We start from the raw sequence: 20,558 nt of genomic DNA, 5'->3' as shown, positions 1-20,558 counted from the left end.
GACTTTTCTCACATCCTTCAATTCTGTATTTTACCATTGCTTCCCATTAGTCAGACCTACTTAGTAAGAGAGCACCAGGTGGGTTCTGGAAACCTTGGTTTATAACTGGTCTTACACCCCCCTGAATTCTGCCAATTACAAAAATTACAAGAACAAATTTACCCATCTACATGAATCATTTAAACAATATAAAGTCAACTTGGAAAGTCATCATCTGTTGAATAAGAAAAAATATTCTACAGCTATCCCATCTCAATCTACATGACCGAAATATGACCGATAGTGATCCTGATGTTATCTCGTGTGAATTTAATAATGTTTTTGTGAATGTGGGATCCTCTCTTTCAAAGAAAATCTGAAAAATGTATGGAAAGCCCTTGGATTACATTAAGGGAAATTCCTTTTTGCCTCCGTTTGATCCACCTGATATACTGTTTAAGGGGTGATGGAGGTAATTGGTAACTTAATTCAGCAGCAAATCATGAGATTTGTGCCTCTCTTGTGAAATCGGTGTCGTCCTCGATTATTGAGCCTCTAACATATATCTTCACCAAATCAATGAAAACTGGTATTATTCCAAAATATTTTTAAAATGTCAAAATTTTCCCCCTCTAAATCTGGGGATCCAAGATCTTTTACAAATAATCTCCCAATATCTGTACTACCATGTTTTTCTAAAATCTTAGAGAAACTGGAGTATAAAAGAATGTTTAAACTTTTAAAACCAACACTGTATTCTATATGTGTACCAATATGGTTTTCGTAAAAACTACTCCAAAGATATGGCAGATATTACAACTTGTGGATGAAATCTTTACATCCCTGAACAACAATGAATACGCTCTTAGTATCTTTTTAGATTTATCCAAAGTGTTCTACACAGTTGATCATTAAATATTATTCGCAAAATTGCATTATTACGGTTTTCATGATTATACATATAAATGGATATATAATGATGTTTATGATAGAGAACAATTTGTATATGGAAATGGTTGTGCATCTACCAGGGCCATGATATCCTGTGGGGTTCCACAGGGTTCGATCTTTAGACCTTTGTTATTCCTAATCTATATCAATGACCTAGCTGCTGTGTCTTCTACAGTGATGATACGACTTGATTTTATCACACAAGAATTTCGATTCACAAATCAATGAAACCAACTCGCGCATGGTCAAGTTTTCTGAATGGTTTCAGATAAACAAATTATCTTTAAATGTAAAAAAAAATCCAACTTCATTGTATTTATTGGTAAGAATTCAAAATATTGCCAAAATGATAAGAGCCAGAATCTCAATTCGTGAGATTGAAATGAAGCAGACTTCAGTCACTAGAGGTTCTCGTTGATGAAAACTTGTCCAGGAAAGATCATATTCACTTTGTTTGCAGCAAAGTGGTGAAGTCTGTTTTGTTCATTAGGCTTGCTTCTTAACACTATACTACAGCTTAATTTACCCATATCTCACTAACTGCAATTTTGTCTCGGTCAGTACATAATATGCTTCCTACCTACACAAGTTACTCATTACACAGAAGACATTTGCAAGACTAGCCACCACTTCTAACTACTTGGCTTCATCTGCCCCTCTGTTTAAGAAACTCAATACGTTGTCTGTCTACGAATACACATACCTCCCAGACAGCCTACCTAAACCCTTCAACCTTCTTTCAGGTTAATTCCCAAATCCATACATACAATGCAAGACACAGCGATAACCTTCACCCTCCCCACTGCCACACCTCACATAGTCAGTTCTCTAGTCTAGAGTCCGGAACCTCTATCTTCACATTGCCAAAACATCGTCATCCCTCAGTAGGTTTAAGCGTAGACTAGGGTTCAGCCTGATGATGCAAATGACCCAGTAGTCTCCTCCATGTGGCCTAACTCTCTCACACACACATAATCAAACATGTTTTGAAATACGGACGGTATGATTTTCAATACTGTCATCAATATCGTTTGGGGCGCTCTACAGCTCGAGGGGAGGAAGGAAATGATCTCCAGCTCAGCGCTGTGGCTATGCATTTGGTTTGATAACTTGCTAGCTAAGTGGCTAGCTTGCAAGATCAAGCTTCTTGGTTGCCACAGAGACAATCATTCTCCTTCTGAATCAAGATCCCTGCAGCCTAAATTAGTTTTTTGTGGAGGGGGATTGTTTATGTTTGGAAAGAAATCACACACCTTGTGTGTACTGCCGGTAATTCCGTATACCCTGGGGGTACAGGAACGGTATAAAAGAATCTGCATACCGCCCAACCCTAATAGCCTATTACCTCTGTCCAATACGGTATGTCTCAAGCAAGACTTTCTACTGAAACACTGAGGAACACATTGACGATGTATGCCTAACGTTATGCATAACTGCTCTGATTTGCATAGAACAGGTGCTTACCCCCAAGCTAAAACAAGAACACTAGCAACAAAAGCCCAATAACTAACTAACTTTATTGAAGCGGAAAAAGCTTGGGAAAGTGAATACGTTTTTCTGCGTGGGTGTACGTCCGTGTTTTACGTGTCTGTCTGTGTGTGTCTTTGTGTGTATCTTTGTTTGTGTGCTTGAGTGTGTGGGTGTACAGTCATATACATGAGAGAGAGAGGTGTGTGTACCAGCTCTTATCTGTACTGTGTGTCTGTGTGGTCCCTATCCAGCCAGGCCCTGCCTGTCGACACTATTGTTCCCACCCTGTCTCCGTTTGTATTTGTTTTCTTCGGGGTGTTTGGAGCACACGCCGATAAAGAGCCGCTCAGCGTCTGACTCAGAGGCTTTGTTCATCTGCCACTTCCTCATTATTAAGTTTTCCTCCCTCCTCTCTTCCCCTCTGCCTCTTTCTCCCCCACCCCTCCTACTGTTTGTCTCTTCTGCTCCCTTCTCTCTCCCTCACTCCTTATTCCCGTCTACAGCAGCTCATGCGGGAGCGACAGCAGATGGCCAGCCGTCCCTTTGCCTCGATTGCTGTGGCGCTGGATGTAGGTGTCGACCAGGAACAGGAAGAGCTGCTGCAGGGCCTGGTGGAGGTGTGTACCTTAAATGCAGTTCATTAGCATATTGTTTTCCATGACGATGGTGACACCCTGGAATCCAGGCTTGATACCGAGATCGCCCACAGCATTCAATGTTGTGTGTAGACACTGCAGCGTGGGTGTGAAAAAGCAGGTATTTTTCACAACTTGAAATGCAAAACATATGTGGCCAACTCAAACAAGTACTGAAGGCATTGTTGGAAATCACACAACAAAGAATATGTCCAGAGTTTAGCGTGGCCTTACCAGTAAAGGCTGGTTTGTTATGAAATCTGGACATTCTGAAAAGCAATTCCTTGTCTTGCTGTATTCCCTATTGGTCCATGGGTTAGGTCTTTTCACAGGCTCCTTTCCAGCACAGTTCCAGCAGCTACAGTGGATGTATAGCCAGGCCAACGCAGTACAGCTTGGCTTATCTTGGCTCGGCTAGTGTCAGTAGTATGAAAAGGGTATTACTAGTTTGCCTCCAATATATGACTTTCTGAATTGTGTTTACTATCTCCCTCTATGGGTATTGGGTATGATCTGATAATCTACCTCAGGGGTTGTGTGTGTTCTCCAGGTCTCTGTTTCAGAAAAGATTTACTGGCTCCACTACAGATCTCTAACAGTTGCTGCCTGCCGGCCAGTCCACATCTGGCTTTAGTGAAATTGATCGTGAGTTTCGGGAGACAACTTATGCTCTGAATGCATAATTTCTGTTATTAATATGGGGGCTCAGGAAAGAAGAAGGTCGAAAGCCATGCGTCCTCCGAAACACAGCGCGCCTCCAACCCGGAAGCCAGCTGCACCAATGTGTGGTGCGTGATGAGACAAGGATATCCCTACCGGCCAAGCCCTCCCTAACCCGGACGGTGCTAGGCCAATTGTGCCTCGTCCCATGGACCTCACGATCACGGTTGGCTGCCTGGGCGCGAACCTAGAGTCTCTGGTGGCACAGCTAGCACTGCTATGCAGTGTCCTACACCACTGCACCACCCGGGAGGCTCTCTTAACTCCAGGAATAGACTCACCCCAATAGTAGATGGTGCTATTATACTGCATGGGCACATACCCTATGTTAGCATTAACCCCTTAGAATAGTGATTTTCCCCCCAGCTAACGCTACTGCATTTATCGTCGTCCAACTCAGAATAGATTTTCTTGTTATTTTCATGTTTCTCACATTTTGAGCTCCTGAAGGTGAGAAACAATGAAATGGAACGGTATCTTCACATAAAGGTTAATTAAGTAACATCTGGTGTTGCTCCACATGGACTATTTAGCATAATTGTATATTAAATAATACAATTGTTTCAACTGTCATACTTGCTGATGAATGAATGTATTCATCATAGGATTTCATACCTAATTTGGACAGTTATTGTGTAACAGCAAGTTCTAGACCTGTGTTTTATGTACAGGTGTATTTTGGCCAAATCCATTAGGAAAAGGTGTGCAGGAGGGAATTTCAAAGGTTTAGTCCGCATTTTGATAAGCTTATTACATTTGAATTGTATGGAAAGTGGTGGAATTTGATTAAATTCCCCAAAAATAGAGACTGGGCTGCAGGAAGGGCACACACACTAAATGAAGAATGATTGGAATGGTTAGTGTAATTTATCTAAAGCAGTGTTACATTTCTATTTAATGGACATACCATGAGGAGGTTGGCCCATTTTGCCTTACCTGTCATCTGAACAGATGGATAACGCAGTGACTTAAAGCCCTTTCTCAATGGAGCAGTTAGCTAACGTGCGCTAAATGGAGATGACGTTTTTCACACAGCTTCTAGGTGCTGCTAAAGTGTATTTCACTCTCAAGGATCCTCAAAAACTCTTCTGAGGTGAGTAATGTCTCACACAACTCTTGTGAGACGGTGAGTTTCGTGGATTCCATCCCACACCCAGCCCCTCGTAGAGAGTTGGTTGGAGGGGAATTATTCTCTTCGGAACAAGCGAGATGAACTTAAGTCTTTCTGATGTTCTCTTCAAACACAACGTTTTAAAGACATTCTCTTTTATGAGAATCTTCAAAAAAACAGCTGCAATTATTGACATCTGGTAAAAGTCAGGCAAACAAGTGACAGTCTGTTATTTACCCGGAGAAATATAACATTTCATTACAAAACCTGCATCTGGATAAGATCAACAAGACGAATGTCATTGGAGGCACATATTGCTAGCAGATGTAAGATAATCTGGATTTATTAGTTTAAAATCAGATGAGTTTTCAATGAAAACCGCACAAACATAAGTTATTGTCATCAGAGTGGTCGATGGAAGACAAGCTATCCAAAGTACACACTATGAAAGAGTAGGGTTAGGTTATATGGCATGTCATTAAAAGACCAAATCAAACGTCTTGTGTGGGTATTTTGCCTTGGCCTATAGTATGTCTATAGTAATCTATCAGGCAGATGTTAATAGTTTATGGTTATGACATGATGATTCCGATATTGTTTGTTTAAATTGAAAGTAGGGAACTTTCCAGACCATCAGTGACCTTGTTGGACTACATGTAATGAGGACATGAATAATGGGGCATTATGGTATAGCTGACCCTGTTTAGGATTTTAGACTAAACTGACAGTTGACTAAATCTCTGGACACATCTTTCAGGACTCACAGCTTTGAGAGAAATATTATTTAAAGTCACAGAGGGTTATCTCAAGTTAATATCCTTTACTACAAGTTTTTAGGATTTTAAAAACGTTTTTGGAGATTTTGGAGTTGGGATCCTTTGCTCCGGACAAGGGCATTTCCAGGCATAGAGCCAACATGGAAATGAATAATATTTAAAGGATTAAAATAATTCCCAAAAACAATATTTGCCACAGAAAATTCCGCTAAATGTACATTTTAAGCTCAAATAATGCAACAATAAATTTTTTCGAACTATCAAAATAGTTTCCCTGCCAGACAATCTCCGACTTTCAAGAATCCCTGAGCTAAGTTCCTGCTATTCTACACATTTTACCATGAGGCTGAGAGAAAATGTTGCTGTTTTAAAGCTAATTTCATGGGGTTGGGAGCCTCCTAAGCTTATGACCCCTTACAGGTGTGTGTGATACGCCAGTGAGCCTAAGGCCAAATGGGAGTGAAATAGGTCCTGGGCTCCAGTCATTTGTCCCCTACCCTCCCCTGCCATTGATAAAGGATGTCTGAAGCCGTTATTCATCAGTGACCTGAGGGCTCTCTGTAAAACAGGCCTGTTAGAAGCACACCACACGACCTGAGTCAAGAGTTGAACGACACAATGTAAGGGCAAAATACCCCAATCTTGAGTCTATAATAACCACAGAGTGAACTACCCGCCTAGAAGGTAAATCACACACCAGTTCCCCCTCCTCTCTTGTTTTATACTGTGCCTCAAAATAACCGGGCCACAGTATAAAACAAGAGGTAACTCATCAGCATCAATCACATCTATACAACATCCGCGTAACGTCGTAAAGCCGATGAGCCGACAGCAACGAGCATCTGTAAGACTCCCGGACGCACCTCTCCTTCCGTCCCAGAGTGATATATGGCGCTGGGTGTTATAATGCTATTTAAGGGGGAGAAATTAATCAATTTCATATCGAAGGTTTTAATGCGCTGTATTTATTTTCCAATCTGGGGGATTTCATACGCTGGGGGGAGCAGTGAGGAGATAAAGAATATTTATAATACCTGGGAGGAAAAGGCTGTGTGGTTTATCAGCACCCACAAAGCATTTCATCAGAGAGGGAGCAGGGGAGACTGAACACAGATCAGCACCGACAAAGCCTTTCATCAGAGAGGGAGCAGGGGAGACTGAACACAGATCAGCACCCACAAAGCCTTTCATCAAAGAGGGAGCAGGGGAGACTGAACACAGATCAGCACCCACAAATCTTTTCATCAAAGAGGGAGCAGGGGAGAGAGAACATAGATCAGCACCCACAAAGCCTTTCATCAGAGAGGGAGCAGGGGAGAGAGAACACAGATCAGCACCCACAAAGCATTTCATCAAAGAGGGAGCAGGGGAGAGAGAACACATAGATCAGCACCCACAAAGCCTTTCATCAGAGAGGGAGCAGGGGAGAGAGAACACATAGATCAGCACCCACAAAGCCTTTCATCCGAGAGGGAGCAGGGGAGAGAGAACACATAGATCAGCACCCACAAAGCCTTTCATCAGAGAGGGAGCAGGGGAGAGAGAACACAGATCAGCACCCACAAAGTCTTTCATCAGAGAGGGAGCAGGGGAGAGAGAACACAGATCAGCACCCACAAAGCCTTTCATCAGAGAGGGAGCAGGGGAGAGAGAACACAGATCAGCACCCACAAAGCCTTTCATCAGAGAGGGAGCAGGGGAGAGAGAACACAGATCAGCACCCACAAAGCCTTTCATCAGAGAGGGAGCAGGAGAGAGAGAACACAGATCAGCACCCACAAAGCCTTTCATCAGAGAGGGAGCAGGGGAGAGAGAACACAGATCAGCACCCACAAAGCCTTTCATCAGAGAGGGAGCAGGGGAGACTGAACACAGATCAGCACCCACAAAGCCTTTCATCAAAGAGGGAGCAGGGGAGACTGAACACAGATGAAATAAACCTGCATCTTCAGCAACACTTGTAGAAATACATGACAACACACACAAACACACACCTTCCATCATTGTCAATTATTAATTGGACATAGGTTCACTTTGCAGTAACCTGTGCCTCTGTTCTCAACCAAGTTTAAAGTTTAGAAAGGAAGACAAAAGCTTGAGTCTTAGCACATGTTGCAGTGTTATTAACTCTCACCCTTTGTCAATAGCAGCTCGGTCAGAACAAACACATTCCTCCTAATGTTCTATTTGCGTTGAACAGAAAGCCTGGACTATTACAATGGTGGCCCAAGCATATTTCAGTGCTATGATGGAGTCACCTGCTGATTCAGCTGGGTAAACTGACTCTCTTTCCCATTTGTCCATAACTATCAATCTCAGCTGAGCAAACACTGTGTACTGGTGGGAAATGGGGAAAATTCTGCAGTGATCTTCCTGGATGGTATTCTGCTTTCCATGAGTGTAGAAACCTGTCTTACTACACTGTTTCTCCGTCACCATAGCAGTTTGTTTATTTCCTGAAACAGCAGGTGGGAGAGTTTTTACTTGTTTGAGAAACGATGCTTGTCCCCAGCTAAACTTCTTTTTTTGTAAGCTCCTCTGTTGAGCTTCTTCATTTGAAGTGCGAAATGCTGTGAGAACTAAAAATGTGGAGCTTGTTCTTGGCCGTTATGGACACAATCTTGTATTTTTAATTATACCTGGTCACATCCTTGTGGATACTTGTCAACCATACAGTTTCACAAGGGCAAACACAGGCCTTCCATCTAACTGTGGTAAGCCTGCCATGTTGCGTTATGTTTTGTTTTGGGTCTGAATATCCAGCTATTTATTTCCCAGTCACGGTACTGCAATTCAAACTCTATAATTCCTCCCAGATCCACACACCATGAAGGGGGGCTCGCATGAAACATCCATAAATAACAGCTTCAGTCTCCCCCTGAAGACCTGCACCCTGTTCACCCTGCTTTACAAGCTCCTCTAAAGGTAACCTACAGGTCAGCCAGGGAGAGGCTTTGAGAGGATCAGTGGAGCCGACCCTTTGCCTTTCCTCACAGATCCCTCCCTCCATTCCCTCCCTTCCTTCACTCCTCCTCCTCCGGAGGGTAATGGTTTGCCTGTCTCCTCTCCGGCTGTCTCAGATTCAACTGACCTAGCAAACGGTCACATTAAGACTGTAACATTGGATACATCATTTTCATAGTGCTTTGCTTTGTGTTTGAGGCGAGAACAGGACAGAACATATCTGATTTACAACCAGTGCAGCGCAGGCCTGGGTTGGGTACCAGATGTATGGGCTGGGTACCAGATGTATGTGCTGTGTTCCAGATGCGTGGGCTGGTTACTACTTCTATGGGCTGTGTTCCAGATGTATGGGCTGTGTTCCAGATGTATGGGCTGGGTACCTGATCCGTGGTTATGGGATGTAAAGAGAGTGGTGAAACTGAATATGTGGGCATTTTTGACAGTGTCTCATAGAACCGCCTATTAGCACGAGGACAAGTACAAGTCATTCTGCTGTTATTGACACTGTCTTTGTGATAGGAGGAAAATGGGCTCTGTCATTGTTTAGTAGTGAGTCTGGACAGATTAACATTGACACTAGACAAGGTAATGGTTTTCTGATGTTCCATTGCAGGATGCCTAGTATCACCGAACCCTAACCCACTGATTGCCAAAATTATTGCTGCATACTTTTCAGCCAACATTACTGCCAAACTGGTTATATGTGAGTGGCAGGTTGCCTAGCGGTTAAGAGCGTTGGGACAGTAACCGAAAGGTCGCTGGTTCGAATACCCTAGCCGACTTGGTAAATAATCTGTCTGTGCCCTTGAGTAAGTACCCTAATTGCTCCTGTAAGTTTCTTTGGATACGAGCATCTGCTAAATGTAGCTGTGTGTGTCTGTGTATCTGTCAATGACACACGGTGCCATTTTATCCAGGGTAGGTCTGACATGTTCAACCATTGATGCATAATGAATCTGTTCTTGAAGAGACCTTCATCACCATTTTGCCTCTACAGTCATTACACACAATCAGGCTACAGTGAACTTGCTGCTAGCAGATGGACCTCAATAGTCCTGTGGAGCAGAGGTTATCGTTTGATTGCATTAATCAGTCCATTAGCGTGTGCTAGCTGCTGTTGTGTCAACAGAGGTGGAACGTCTAGGTCTGTGTGTGCAGGTAGGGTTATGACAGGTGTGGAGGGTATATGACTTGCAGGTAGGGTTATGACAGGTGTGGAGGGTATAACGACTTGCAGGTAGGGTTATGACAGGTGTGGAGGGTATAACGACTTGCAGGTAGGGTTATGACAGGTGTGGAGGGTATAACGACTTGCAGGTAGGGTTATGACAGGTGTGGAGGGTATAACGCTGTGCAGGCAGGGTTATGACAGGTGTGGAGGGTATAACGATGTGCAGGCAGGGTTATGACAGATATGGAGGGTATAACGATGTGCAGGCAGGGTTATGACAGGTGTGGAGGGTATAACGATGTGCAGGCAGGGTTATGACAGGTATGGAGGGTATAACGATGTGCAGGCAGGGTTATGACAGATATGGAGGGTATAACGATGTGCAGGCAGGGTTAGGACCAATGTCTCGTCTAAGCTGCGCATGTGCTCTCGCTCGCAGTAGCCCCGAGTCTGCCGCACATCTCCCCCTGGACTGCCGCACAGAAATATCAGCCCACAGAGAAAAGCACGAGATTGAATTTCACTTGACTTTGTGGAACAGTGGTCACCAACCGACTGGTTGTTCTCCAAGACATTCCTAGTCGATCGCCAAACATTTCTGTAAAAAAGCCGATAAAGCCTTGTAAAAAACGGTAAAGCCTTGTTTTGTTGCTGTTTTTTCAATGGAGACCCTGAACTGTTTCCATTTTGAACCATTGCATGTGTCTGAAGGTACAAACTTCCCATCAGACCCAGAGAGCAAATCAAGTGCACTATAGGTCTAACACTGGCCAACCTGATGGCTCAGATTACAGATTACAAGCACTGCAGCAGTAATGAATGAGTAGGGAAGTATATTTATACTGTAGGCTTGAGTTGTTGTTATTATTAGCAGCTTGGGTCTTTTTTTATGATCCAGGAATGTTTCACTTTCTCTGTTCGTAGGAGTAACAACATGAATTTGTGTATGAGCCATCAGCTGGAAGACGGTGTCCCTTTTTTGTCAGTGTCAGTGGAGAAAAGGCAGAGCGGAGGGATGTTGAGGCGGACCTTCAGTCTGCTGCTCTCTCCCTCCAATGAGACAGACCATCAGATGCAGACAGTCAGCCCAGTAAAATAAATGTTAAATGTATGCTCTCTCAACTGTGCTTCACAAGTAATACAACAATGGTTATATTACCTGTGTGATCATATAGCTTACCTCAAATTGTGTTCACCACGTTGACATTAGCAAACCGCTCACCTTCACGACGCCCTATACGCTGTCTGCCATGACCCGAACAACAATTCATTGTCAGGGCAATTCAAGGAAAGCCAATATGCAGTGATAATATATTGGTCCTATAGCCTGCTGCGCAATCCTCATTGCTACATAACTATTTTTAATTGGTTAATGTTGCATAGGCTTACTATCTGAGCGGAAGATCTCGGCTTGCATTTTGACTCAGAGAGTGATCTTGACTCAGAAAAGGTTGGTGGCCACTGTTCTAGAGTTTTCCCTCACACAATCAACTTTTCCCATTACTGTGGCAGTTGTCATCAAATCAACTCAATATTAGCCACTTTCAATGCAACAACCCGAAACAAAACAAACTAGGCAAGAGATTTTGTTGTAGGCAGAACGCATCGAACACGCACTACTCAGACCGTACTGTACACAGACCTGTGCGGCATAAACAATCAGAGCTGCAGTAGACCTATATGCAAATAGATCATTGCCATACAGTATATGCATCTGTGCCATTTACTTTGAACTGGACTGTGTTTACAGCATGATCGGTTGTTAGTAGATGTGCTTGTTTTGAGATTAAAGCGAGAGTTGTGTGTAGCCATGTGTGCACATTTTGTTCATATCCTCTGCTAGTTAGTGAGTTATTAGCCCAGTTATAGATCATTTGTAGTCAGCAATAGGGGAGGGGAGATTGCTTCCTACAAGAGCACACAATGTGTACATTTCTAGGCATCTTTGAAAATCGAGTCCGGTAAATAGCTTCTTCTTTTTGTTGTTAATAGGGCAGTGTTGTATTTTGAGACAGGCTTGAATAAGCTAAGTAGCCAATATGCAGAGGGTAACAAAATTTGTCTGATTCTCTATAATAATGCTATAGGATTAATAATGTATTTTATTTTGTAAAGTGGTTTCTTGAATCAAACAGCACAACATTTTCAGTCACCTCCTTGTCTGAAGGACAAGTGGATAAACTGGTCAATGACAAGCTCTGCCAGTTTTTTTCAAAAGTCTCATGGAATATAGGCCTACGTTGAACACCACACATTGGCTGCCACTGTAGGCTGAATGATAGAACAGCTATTTCCATGGGATGCATTTCCTCCATTGTTTTTGATGTTAGGCCACTCTGGTAGGTCTACAGTGCCTTGCGAAAGTATTCGGCCCCCTTGAAGTTTGCGACCTTTTGCCACATTTCAGGCTTCAAACATAAAGATATAAAACTGTATTTTTTTGTGAAGAATCAACAACAAGTGGGACACAATCATGAAGTGGAACGACATTTATTGGATATTTCAAACTTTTTTAACAAATCAAAAACTGAAAAATTGGCCGTGCAAAATTATTCAGCCCCCTTAAGTTAATACTTTGTAGCGCCACCTTTTGCTGCGATTACAGCTGTAAGTCGCTTGGGGTATATCTCTATCAGTTTTGCACATCGAGAGACTGACATTTCTTCCCATTCCTCCTTGCAAAACAGCTCGAGCTCAGTGAGGTTGGATGGAGAGCATTTGTGAACAGCAGTTTTCAGTTCTTTCCACAGATTCTCGATTGGATTCAGGTCTGGACTTTGACTTGGCCATTCTAACACCTGGATATGTTTATTTTTGAACCATTCCATTGTAGATTTTGCTTTATGTTTTGGATCATTGTCTTGTTGGAAGACAAATCTCCGTCCCAGTCTCAGGTCTTTTGCAGACTCCATCAGGTTTTCTTCCAGAATGGTCCTGTATTTGGCTCCATCCATCTTCCCATCAATTTTAACCATCTTCCCTGTCCCTGCTGAAGAAAAGCAGGCCCAAACCATGATGCTGCCACCACCATGTTTGACAATGGGTATGGTGTGGTCAGGGTGATGAGCTGTGTTGCTTTTACGCCAAACATAACATTTTGCATTGTTGCCAAAAAGTTCAATTTTGGTTTCATCTGACCAGAGCACCTTCTTCCACATGTTTGGTGTGTCTCCCAGGTGGCTTGTGGCAAACTTTAAACAACACTTTTTATGGATATCTTTAAGAAATGGCTTTCTTCTTGCCACTCTTCCATAAAGGCCAGATTTGTGCAATATACGACTGATTGTTATCCTATGGACAGAGTCTCCCACCTCAGCTGTAGATCTCTGCAGTTCATCCAGAGTGATCATGGGCCTCTTGGCTGCATCTCTGATCAGTCTTCTCCTTGTATGAGCTGAAAGTTTAGAGGGACGGCCAGGTCTTGGTAGATTTGCAGTGGTCTGATACTCCTTCCATTTCAATATTATCGCTTGCACAGTGCTCCTTGGGATGTTTAAAGCTTGGGAAATCTTTTTGTATCCAAATCCGGCTTTAAACTTCTTCACAACAGTATCTCGGACCTGCCTGGTGTGTTCCTTGTTCTTCATGATGCTCTCTGCGCTTTTAAAGGACCTCTGAGACTATCACAGTGCAGGTGCATTTAAAAGGAGACTTGATTACACACAGGTGGATTGTATTTATCATCATTAGTCATTTAGGTCAACATTGGATCATTCAGAGATCCTCACTGAACTTCTGGAGAGAGTTTGCTGCACTGAAAGTAAAGGGGCTGAATAATTTTGCACGGACAATTTTTCAGTTTTTGATTTGTTAAAAAAGTTTGAAATATCCAATAAATATTGTTCCACTTCATGATTGTGTCCCACTTGTTGTTGATTCTTCACAAAAAAATACAGTTTTATATCTTTATGTTTGAAGCCTGCAATGTGGCAAAAGGTTGCAAAGTTCAAGGGGGCCGAATACTTTCGCAAGGCACTGTACATTATGACCAAACAGCCACAGGAACCTACTTGGCCACTGTTAGAACTGTAACTTAAAGTGGGTACAGCCTCAGTGTTGACAGTAAACTCGTGCTGGAAGTTGCACAGAATTTTCACAACGGTCCAGTTTGCGCTAAGCAGACCTGAAATTTGCTCAGTGCCGGAAAGGTTTTTTGAGGTAACACTGGCTATGACAGATACTATTACGACGAGTGACGTCGACTATTCAGGGCACTCAAGAAGAGCTGTAGACACGTGAAGTGGTGCTAGTGCGTCACTCATGTAACCTTGGAGACACAATGGGGGAGCTTTTGGTAATGCAGATGAGGTAGTGCTATTAGACAACGTTAGTTGAATATTCAGAGTAAAGGTCCCTTTTGACACTGAGGCTGCTTGTCATGCATTGAACATGTTTCCTTTATCACTTGGTCTTTATTGTCCTCTGTTTGATTGAGTCCCCTTGGTCTTCATTAAATCCATACACTTTCGGCATGAAAGACTTTTGTCCTCACAATTGCCGGCATGAATAACACTTCACAGACGCGAACGCAATTCTCTCATTTGTGAGGGGGATTTGAAGGCCGAGGCCAACGCTCTGGAGTAGGGATCCTATAGACGAAGACATTTCATTCATGCCTTCTTGGAATTGCAATCTCTTTTCAAGGCCCTACTGATTACTGTGCCGTTCTTGATGTGGCCAGCTGCACAGATACACAAGGAGGAAGTGAGAAGTTATTGCTGCTGGTGTGATCACCAAGGACTAGCTGTGAGTGTGCTCAGCGTACGAGAGAGTGTGTCTAGTGAGTGAGAGTTTGGTGAGCCTCTTTTGTGTTTACGCTGAATTGCATTTTTGTGGGATGGCCCAAGAGACTATGAGAAATCCCTCGTAGAGCCAGCTATGGCATGCATGGCAATTCTTTTGACTGAATAAATTAACTGTTTTTAGGAAAGCATCCTCTGGAGTAAGGACAATATGCAGTTTACGGGGCTCCATTTCTGCGTGACTTTATCACTTTGTTTCCAGCTGGCGATGCCTGTGCAACATATAATCAGCAAACTCGTGAGAGGAATTAACAAATGTATCGTTGTGTCTATCGGTGTACGGGTGTACGGTTACACATGAGGTAACCAGACAGACATTCTTTCTGCATCAATCTATCTATACTTTTCTATTAAGACTTTCTCTTACTTCTTTGTTTCCCCCTCGTCTTGTAATCAATATCTCAGCATTTTGAAAAAAGTAGAAATCTATAATGAATTTGGAGCAAACATTCTGAAATAATGGCCTTTCTACCGTTCTGGAGTGTGTGAGGCTCTCTCCTCCCCAGTATAATGCCCAAGCACGTCTGAGGCCTCAGAAAACACATTAATCATACCCATTAATAGTGAGGGGGGAAGAAGTGAAAGATATACTCCACCTCGAATTAGGAGGCAAAAAGTTTGGCTTTCATGAAGCATTAGAGAGATGATTAATTTGTCGTCTGAGGCGAAGAGGAGAGGGGCTGCAGAATAGCCTCTCCGTCCCCCAGCTTCTTAATAGGATTGTAGCTACGCTCACCGATGCACTGATTAAAATGGACATTTGCAGCAAGGTAGACACTTATTTTTATTTTTTTTTATCCATCTGCAGTGTGGCTAATGAATCTGTCTGCCGAGACAACGCTCTGGCTCTCTGACTTGGGTGTTGACCATGATAAGCTCCATGAAGAGCCAGGAGATAGGCCCCGCTAGGACAGGCTGACTGGATGGAGCTGGGCCACGCTAGGGCAGGCTGACTGGATGGAGCTGGACCCCGCTTGGGGAGGCTGACTGGATGGAGCTGGGCCCCGCTAGGGCAGGCTGACTGGGTGGAGCTGGGCCACGCGAGGGCAGGCTGACTGGATGGAGCTGGGCCCCGCTAGGGGAGGCTGACTGGGTGGAGCTGGGCCCCGCTTGGAGAGGCTGACTGGATGGAGCTGGGCCCCGCTAGGGCAGGCTGACTGGGTGGAGCTGGGCCCCGCTAGGGCAGGCTGACTGGGTGGAGCTGGGCCCCACTAGGGCAGGCTGACTGGGTGGAGCTGGGCCCCGCTAGGGCAGGCTGACTGGGTGGAGCTGGGCCCCGCTAGGGCAGGCTGACTGGGTGGAGCTGGGCCCCGCTAGGGCAGGCTGACTGGGTGGAGCTGGGCCCCGCTAGGGCAGGCTGACTGGGTGGAGCTGGGCCCCGCTAGGGCAGGCTGACTGGGTGGAGCTGGGCCCCGCTAGGGCAGGCTGACTGGGTGGAGCTGGGCCCCGCTAGGGCAGGCTGACTGGATGCAGCTGGGCCACGCTAGGGGAGGCTGACTGGATGGTGCTGGGCCCCGCTAGGGTAGGCTGACTGGGTGGAGCTGGGCCACGCTAGGGCAGGCTGACTGGATGGTGCTGGGCCACGCTAGGGTAGGCTGACTGGGTGGAGCTGGGCCACGCTAGGGCAGGCTGACTGGATGGAGCTGGGCCACGCTAGGGGAGGCTGACTGGGTGGAGCTGGGCCCCGCTAGGGCAGGCTGACTGGATGGAGTTAGGCCCCGCTAGAGCAGGCTGACTGGATGGAGCTGGGCCACGCTAGGGGAGGCTGACTGGGTGGAGCTGGGCTACGCTAGGGGAGGCTGGCTGGAGCTGGGCTACGCTAGGGGGGGCTGGCTGGGTGGAGCTGGGCTACGCTAGGGGAGGCTGACTGGGTGGAGCTGGGCTACGCTAGGGGAGGCTGGCTGGGTGGAGCTGGGCTACGCTAGGGGAGGCTGACTGGATGGAGTTAGGCCCCGCTAGAGCAGGCTGACTGGATGGAGCTGGGCCACGCTAAGGGGGCTGGCTGGGTGGAGCTGTGCTACGCTAGGGGAGCTGGCTGGGTGGAGCTGGGCTATGCTAGGGGAGGCTGGCTGGGTGGAGCGAGGGGAGAATGAGGCCCCCAGAGGTCCTATGTACGCTTCAGGCCCACATGAAGACTTGGATGAGAGAGTTGAGTAGTGTAGTGGTGACTACTCACTCACTCATTAGACTGGTGAGTCAGTCTCTCCTGCTGCTGACTGATTCAGTATGAGCGGGCAGCTCCAGCCTGGTTAACTCTGAATAGGAACCCTGAGGTTAGAGAGTCAGCTGCTATAATAACCTATTTTACTGAGACTCACTCGCGCGCCACACATTAATTACACTACCCACTGACATCCTGACTGTCAGACTTATACTTCTTGTCTGATTCAGAGCTTTGCTATGTGACTGAATCAGAGAGGTGATTGATGTCTGATTCACATAAGTGATACAGCTCAGATTCATTTTGCTCCTTGAATTTTGATTCAGAGCAGTAGGCCTACTACAAACCAGGTACCAGTGTTATGCTTAACACCTGTTGGTTGGCTGAATCTGTAGAATGTATCCATCTGATCCATACCCTGAGCCTTCAAAGCACAGCAAATGATTCACTTTACAAGCAGCTCCTTAGTTGGATCGAACTCCCAGTTGATTCAAACTCCCAGTTGATTCCCAGTTGACTCACTCAGCTGTACCACTCCAAAGCCAGCCCAGCACATCGCTCCACAGAAGCACTTAAAATGGCGCAATGCCCACCTGTGGCTGAGCGAAAAATGAAAGACCACTTGAAAAAATGATTGCGACACCGTTCAGATCTCCCTCTCATCCCATCCCCAGACATGTTCAGATCTCCCTCTCATTCCATCCCCAGACATGTTCAGATCTCCCTCTCATTCCATCCCCAGACATGTTCAGATCTCCCTCTCATCCCACCCCAGACATGTTCAGATCTCCCTCTCATTCCATCCCCAGACATGTTCAGATCTCCCTCTCATTCCATCCCCAGACATGTTCAGATCTCCCTCTCATTCCATCCCCAGACATGTTCAGATCTCCCTCTCATTCCATCCCCAGACATGTTCAGATCTCCCTCTCATTCCATCCCCAGACATGTTCAGATCTCCCTCTCATTCCATCCCCAGACATGTTCAGATCTCCTCTCATTCCATCCCCAGACATGTTCAGATCTCCCTCTCATTCCATCCCCAGACATGTTCAGATCTCCCTCTCATTCCATCCCCAGACATGTTCAGATCTCCCTCTCATCCCACCCCCAGACATGTTCAGATCTCCCTCTCATCCCATCATCAGACATGTTCAGATCTCCCTCTCATCCCATCATCAGGCGTGTTCAGATCTCCCTCTCATCCCATCCCCAGACATGTTCAGATCTCCCTCTCATCCCATCCCCAGACATGTTCAGATCTCCCTCTCATTCCATCCCCAGACATGTTCAGATCTCCCTCTCATTCCATCCCCAGACATGTTCAGATCTCCCTCTCATTCCATCCCCAGACATGTTCAGATCTCCCTCTCATCCCACCCCCAGACATGTTCAGATCTCCCTCTCATCCCATCATCAGGCGAGTTCAGATCTCCCTCTCATCCCATCATCAGGCGAGTTCAGATCTCCCTCTCATCCCATCCCCAGACATGTTCAGATCTCCCTCTCATCCCACCCCCAGACATGTTCAGATCTCCCTCTCATCCCATCATCAGGCGAGTTCAGATCTCCCTCTCATCCCATCCCCAGACATGTTCAGATCTCCCTCTCATCCCATCCCCAGACATGTTCAGATCTCCCTCTCATCCCATCATCAGGCGTGTTCAGATCTCCCTCTCATTCCATCCCCAGACATGTTCAGATCTCCCTCTCATCCCATCCCCAGACATGTTCAGATCTCCCTCTCATCCCATCCCCAGACATGTTCAGATCTCCCTCTCATTCCATCCCCAGACATGCTCAGATCTCCCTCTCATCCCATCATCAGGCGTGTTCAGATCTCCCTCTCATCCCATCCCCAGACATGTTCAGATCTCCCTCTCATCCCACCCCCAGACATGTTCAGATCTCCCTCTCATTCCATCCCCAGACATGTTCAGATCTCCCTCTCATTCCATCCCCAGACATGTTTGTGTTATGTCTGCTCTGCTCTATCAACTGTAATAAGACCCAGAGTCTCCTCCAGTACGCTGGCAAACAGCAGAACCCCTCCGTGAAGCTGATGTTTCTGTGCAGTGTGTGTTGTGTTGTGACAGGTGTGAGAGGGAGCCTGCCAGCGTCCGCGGGTGCCAGGTGCCAGCCAGGCGATGCCAGTGTGGCAGGGGGTTGTCACGGCGATGCGAGCGTCTGCTCTGTTGTGGGCCTTGTTTACGTCTTGTTTGCGAGCCGTCTCAGACAGTAAACAGGAGTTTAGAAGATGTGAGGTGGAATTTAACGGGCGGAGGAGGAGAGGGATGTCTCATCCTACTGTAGATCACAGATCTGGGAGGTTTAGGCGGAGATGTAGAGTGATGTTCCTTAGAACTGTCTTTCTGCTACTAGTTTCTCTGTTCACAATGCCTCCCCTCAGGCTATGAGCAGATACCAGGCTGAGACTAGATTGCATTACAATAAGTGTAATAAATGGCATACCCTTCTTACATTTTCCAAATCTTATCTCACTGGGAGGAAAAAAATGTTTTCTATGGCAAATATTCTGGTGAGATGCATATTTTGCATTTCTGGAAATGTCACGCTGGACATGTAACAATTTGCCAGATGATACACTGGCTCCTCTCAGAAGTTCAAACCTCATGATGAGCTTCTTTAGTTAACAGAAACATCTAAATGGAACCCTTGGGATGTCCCAACTCTGACATCATCTCATTGAAGTAGAAGATTTAAATGGCTACAGTAAGGGTTAAGGTTAGGGTTTCTTCATTTCTTTGAACGGGGGAAAAAACATCAGATTATACATAACTATTTTTATTTATTTTTACCCCTTTTTCTCCCCAATTTCGTGGTATCCAATTGTTTTTAGTAGCTACTATCTTGTCTCATCGCTACAACTCGCGAGACGAAGGTTGAAAGTCATGTGTCCTCCGATACACAACCCAACCAAGCCGCACTGCTTCTTAACACAGCGTGCATCCAACCCGGAAGCCATCCGCACCAATGTGTTGGAAGAAACACCGTGCACCTGGCAACCTTGGTTAGTGTGCACTGCACCCGGCCCGCCACAGGATTCACTGGTGCGCGATGAGACAAGGATTTCCCTACCGGCTAAACCCTCCCTAACCCGGACGACGCTAGGCCGATTGTGCGTCGCCCCACGGACCTCCCGGTCGCGGCCGGTTACGACAGAGCCTGGGCGCGAACCCAGAGTCTCTGATGGCACAGCCCTTAACCACTGCGCCACCTGGGAGGCCCCATAAAAACAATTTTTACAACTAACTGACTGATGTCTGTTCAATTGTTTGAATTCCATTTCTTTCGGGGGGTTGTGAGAGCTCAATGCACACATTGCACAATCTCTCTAGAGATAAATCCGATCCAGCCTGAACTGTGCAATGAAGTAGGGAGTTTTCAACAGGCCAATATTTTACATAGGTTAGCGCATAAAACATGGTAATTATTGATAGTTGGTATTCAGCAGTCATTAAAAAATGTCTTAATTACATAGAATAACTACTAAAATAGTGATTTTTTTCAGACAGCATAGGCAGCAGCTCTATAGAGTTGAGATGATGACTTGGAATTAAATAATAAAGTCATCAAATAATATACACAACTGAAATATGTTATTAAATAATGTGAATAAATAATGGTTAATAAGTTATAAGCATTAATGGGCAGTCACTACCATCATGGGTTGAATGTGTTACAGCATTCAACCCAAATAATCGAAACGTAAATTTAAAAAACGTGATTATTTTTTAATAATCCAACCGAAACCGAACCAACCTCAAAAAGCACCAATCGCTCAGCACCTGTGGTTC

The 20,558-nt window shown here is 45.3% G+C and overlaps 1 protein-coding gene across 4 annotated transcripts in view; it reads left to right on the top strand.

The window, feature by feature from the left end:
- The window catches only part of LOC135511110 (attractin-like protein 1), a 327,206-nt gene that overhangs the window by 271,567 nt on the left and 35,081 nt on the right, over positions 1-20,558 (top strand). For all 4 annotated transcript variants that reach the window (XM_064932650.1, XM_064932647.1, XM_064932648.1 and 1 more), the window contains one exon: positions 2,904-3,017. In XM_064932650.1, coding sequence (XP_064788722.1) covers positions 2,904-3,017 — 114 coding nt within the window. The remainder of the gene's footprint in view (positions 1-2,903; positions 3,018-20,558) is intronic.

This window comes from Oncorhynchus masou, chromosome 23 (assembly GCF_036934945.1).
Source record: "Oncorhynchus masou masou isolate Uvic2021 chromosome 23, UVic_Omas_1.1, whole genome shotgun sequence".
NCBI lineage: Eukaryota > Metazoa > Chordata > Actinopteri > Salmoniformes > Salmonidae > Oncorhynchus > Oncorhynchus masou.
The sequence above is the reverse complement of the archived record's forward strand: the minus strand, read 5'-3'. Positions and strand labels throughout refer to the sequence as shown.